At 46.7% G+C, this 4,265-nt stretch overlaps 1 protein-coding gene across 3 annotated transcripts in view; it reads right to left on the bottom strand.

Moving 5' to 3' along the window:
* Window positions 1-1,492: 1,492 nt before the first annotated feature.
* The window catches only part of LOC138199078 (F-box-like/WD repeat-containing protein TBL1XR1), a 45,616-nt gene continuing 42,843 nt past the window's right edge, over window positions 1,493-4,265 (bottom strand). For all 3 annotated transcript variants that reach the window (XM_069150991.1, XM_069150992.1, XM_069150993.1), the window contains 4 exons: window positions 3,478-3,605; window positions 2,286-2,451; window positions 2,101-2,202; window positions 1,493-2,025 (listed from right to left, as the gene is read on the bottom strand). In XM_069150991.1, coding sequence (XP_069007092.1) covers window positions 1,999-2,025; window positions 2,101-2,202; window positions 2,286-2,451; window positions 3,478-3,605 — 423 coding nt within the window. In that variant the 3' untranslated portion in view covers window positions 1,493-1,998. The remainder of the gene's footprint in view (window positions 2,026-2,100; window positions 2,203-2,285; window positions 2,452-3,477; window positions 3,606-4,265) is intronic.

The following is a 4,265-nucleotide window of genomic DNA, read 5'->3' as shown; positions in this document are numbered from 1 at the left end:
AACTTCCTGTCAGGAGGGACCTTCACAATAAAATGTGAGTTTTGGCGAAGAACCGAGGGATGAAGGTGAGAGCTCCGATGAAGATGCAGCTTCATGCTGTCATGTTGTGGGGGAATGAGCCTTTGACCTTTGACCTTGAGCCACTGAGTCTATGCATTAATGAGTTGTACGAGCACACGTGTTCCTTCAGCTGTGTGGGCGGGACGCAACACTCCACCGCAGCGCTCCACTTCCTGCCACAGAAATTTGGGTGTCTTTTAAAAAATAGTTTAAAAAAATCTACTTTCGATTATAAAAATATTTCATCGGGACAAACATTGATAATGTGACTGTTGGAAGGAAACCTCCGGGAGGGCGGAGCCAAGGAAGCTTTCCGAGCTGCAGAACTGAGATTAAAACACATTTTAAAACAAGGTCATTCATGACTGTGAAAGTGGAACCACAACGACCGACACCTCTCCTCCCAGACAGGTGTGGCTCCTGCAAAGAGGCGGGCAGCTTGAGCAAACAGGCAGACCGAGGCTGCGTTCAAAACCCCTCTGTACACTGCTGTAAATCTACCAACACTTCATCTGAGTCTGAAATAAACACATTGTCGTCCTCTTCAAAGTAAACTAAAGGAACATTAGAACAGACCATGGTATGTGCACACTTTCTGCTCTCAGCCCCACGGTGAGTCATGTGACACCTGTAGTCAGTGACGATGCTGAACGAGTTTCAAAAGTCTGATGAACGACTGTTCATATCAGATTGGATTCACTGACTCCTGTTTGCTTTAACATGTTAACTAAGAACACATTTAAAAACAAAACAGTGTCAGGCTGCAGGGAAATGTGTGAAAGCTCCCAAAAAGAAACCATCGAATAAAGTTTTTGCTGTCTTCTTGAAAGCAGTAACATTTCTTTGGCTCCGCCCCCTGTGGTTTCACTCACTGAGATTATTTCTGCCTCCAAAGCATTCTGACTTTACAAATGGATGACGAGCCCACGTCAGCTTCGTGTGTTTGAGACTTCGACGGGTGAATCTAATCAGGGATGTTCGCAGTCGTGCAGATGATGAACTGTTTATGTACATGTGTGTTCTGTCAATCAGACCTTGTGGAGGGACAGTCAGCATCTCGCCAATCAAAGTTGAGCATTTTTTTATTTTTTTAACGGGACAGGTAATGTCTGTAGCCGAAGAGTTCGGCGAGCCGAACTGAGAGATCAGGTCCTGTTTTAAAGCATCTACATCATCGCTGTCATGAGCCCGTGTTCTCCGGAGAACACGTATGATGAACTACGACATGTTCAGGTGAACAGTTTGAGGCGCTGACAGGCAGAAATCACTGACACACATGAAACAAAGCTTTTACTTTGAAATCCTGACGACAACACGGTTCTTCAGAGCGGTTTGGTGTGTGTGTGTGTTCCATGTTTGTGTGTATGAACTTCTCCAGTCTGACCTTTCACCCCTCCCCCCCCCCCACCTAATCCCCCTCCTCCCTCCCCCCCAAAGATAAAAAATATAAAAACATTGAAAGGAGATCTGAAATTTAAAAAAACTAAGTGCCATCCTATGTTGTGGTGGAGACGTTGATATGTCCGCATGATGAGATCCGACTAAAACAAAGATCAACACTTTTTTCACTGTTTTTCATTTTGATGAAGATGAGCGTGGTTTGACGAAAAAAAGCAAAAACAGCTTCCACATTTTGGTACATATACGGATCTGAAACTTTTTTTTTTGTCCATCAGTTTTTATCTTTTTTTCTCTGCGTCCCTTCTGCGTCTCTCTGAGAGTCTGCACAGACAGAGATGGGGCGCGTCCGTCCGTCCGTCCGGCTGTTCATCCCCCATGTCTCGGACCTGCTGTGTCGGGTGCTTGCTTCCTGTTCCTGTTTCCTGCTTCCTGTCTGTCGGTGGGCGGGGCCGTAGTCGTAAGCGTGAAGCAGGCAGGGACAGTCATTTGGCTATGTACACATTCATGGTCGGTCCACGGCTTCCAGCGACAGCAGCACTATTTCCGCAGGTCTAATACACACACCTGAAAGAGAGGAGACCGTCAGTGTGGGGGGCGGAGTCTAAGCCACCCAAACTAAAAGGTGATCAGAGGACTTACAGATCCGTCTGACGCGCTGGCTCCCACTTTGTCCCCCGCTGCGTTCCAGCAGACCTCAAAGATCCCCCCCGTCCCTCTGTAACTGTGGACTAACGCTCCCGTCTGTGGAGGAGGAGACAGGACGTTCAACAAGACACCCTCTCTGTTTGTTTCGAGTTTCCGTCCTCTGGCCGTTGTCCTCCTACCTGTGTGTTCCAGATGTGCACGCATTTGTCGAAGGAGCCGCTGGCCAGATGCCGACCGTCGGGGCTGAAGGCCACGCTGTAGACCGGCTCCTGGTGTTTGGTCAGCGTGTGGATGCAGATACCTCGATCCACGTCCCAGAGGCGAACCGTGGAGTCGAACGATGCGCTGTGGAGGCAGGACATGGCGAGTGAGAACACCGCTGTGGTGAAGTTAAAGTTACTGGGACAAAAGAAGACCTTCTGCTATGATGCAGCGCCGGTCAGCTGATGTGACAGGATGAAAACACGGAGGGGAGAGGAGCTGGGTCGGGAGGCGTTTTCTGACCGGAGGAGCTATTTCTGGGTTCTAAGAACGGTGGGATGGATTTCCTCCTTATTGTGTGTCCTCACCGGAGGAACTTGGAACCTTTTAAATTCCTATAACTCTTTATCACTTTAAAGCAGCAGAAGAAAGTTCCAACTGGAAGCACACGATACTGAGAAACGGGCCGACAACAAATGTTCCGGCTTCATTTAGCCGATACACATCTGAGGAAATCCAGCGTGACTTGGATCGATCCAGAGAAATATGTAAAGAGGCTCCGTGTCCGTGCTGCTGCAGCGGTGTGATGCTGTTTGAAGCACCGCAGCTTGTTGTGGCTTTAAAATCTAAAGTTAGATGGTCTTCTTCAGGAACACCTCCCTGCAAATGTTTCACAATAAAAGCCTTTTTTATGGGGGGGGGGGGGTTCTTTCTCATAAAAGGCTACAGGGCTTTTAGTTTGAAAAATACAGGAAGTGTTGACTTCCTATTGACCCGTAATATAAAACTGCCAATGACCGCGGATCATAACGAGGCTTCAAGTGAATCCGTTAGTACATCTTAAATGTAATTATGAGAAATTGGACTGTTCCATTTGTTTTTATTGTTTCTCTTGAATGAAACACATTGTGTCTTCAAACAGGTCAAATATGTTCATGAATTTCAACCGGATCAAGTAAACTGAAACAGTTTAGTCCGAAAACACTTTTGGAGGTTTTAAACTGGTCAGAAAAAGAACACTTTAATAACCATGTTGCTCATCTACTTCCTGTCATTCAGTCAAACAGACACTTTATGTGACAGTGTGTGTTGTAGACCTCAGATTAAGTCATATGTCCACACACACACACACACACACACACACACACACACACACACACACACACACACCTGGCCAGCATGAGGTTAGCACTGGGGTTGTTGGTTCCAGGCCCGGTGGGACTCCATTTGATGGTGTAGATTTCTTTGCTGTGAGCTTGCAGGTCGTGGACACACGTGTCCTGCTTCATGCTCCAGATCTGAGGACAAAGACACAAACTTTATTCTTCAGTTTGTTAAATTTCAGTTCGTACATACACACATCCTTTAGCACTGGTTGGCATCACAGGTTACACAGTCCAGCTCAGTCTGGTCTCTCCGTTCCAGACCAGACTGAGCTGGACTGTTCCGCCTCCAACACGATGAACAGCGTGCTTCCTGAAACTGTTGGCGCTCCACTTCCTGCGAACCCTCTGAACTCTCGGCTACTTTCAGGCTGCTTTTCAAAACCTTCACGTTTAAGCTCATATATTGGTCATTGTTGTAGCTAACCATTCATGCTACAGCATATTTTTTCAGGCCAGTCTAGGCTTTCCAAATCTTTCATCATTTAGATTTAATAATACTTAAGGGATTGACAGACATTCCTTAACTTACTCGACAGTTGTGGCCATGCGTGCCTCCCCGGTGGTGCAGTCTGTTAGTCACCTTTCATGGGGGTTAGTAATGTTCATTGATCGAATCCACTCAGGGAGAACTTGTCAACAATGCTGCAATGTGATGTGTGCATGTGATTTGCTTCAATGTGCTTCTTTGTCTTCTACTGCTGGCACTGAAAAGCTCAAGTTGAGCAAGTTTCATAGGATCACAGAGTCGTGGATTATATCTCGCTCTCTTTGAAGCACATAATAAGCAGCAGG

This window comes from Embiotoca jacksoni, unplaced genomic scaffold (assembly GCF_022577435.1).
Source record: "Embiotoca jacksoni isolate LCO1_2020_lvr unplaced genomic scaffold, fEmbJac1.0.p SCAF_16, whole genome shotgun sequence".
In the NCBI taxonomy this organism is placed as follows: Eukaryota; Metazoa; Chordata; class Actinopteri; family Embiotocidae; genus Embiotoca; species Embiotoca jacksoni.
This window is presented reverse-complemented; position numbering and strand designations above follow the sequence as displayed.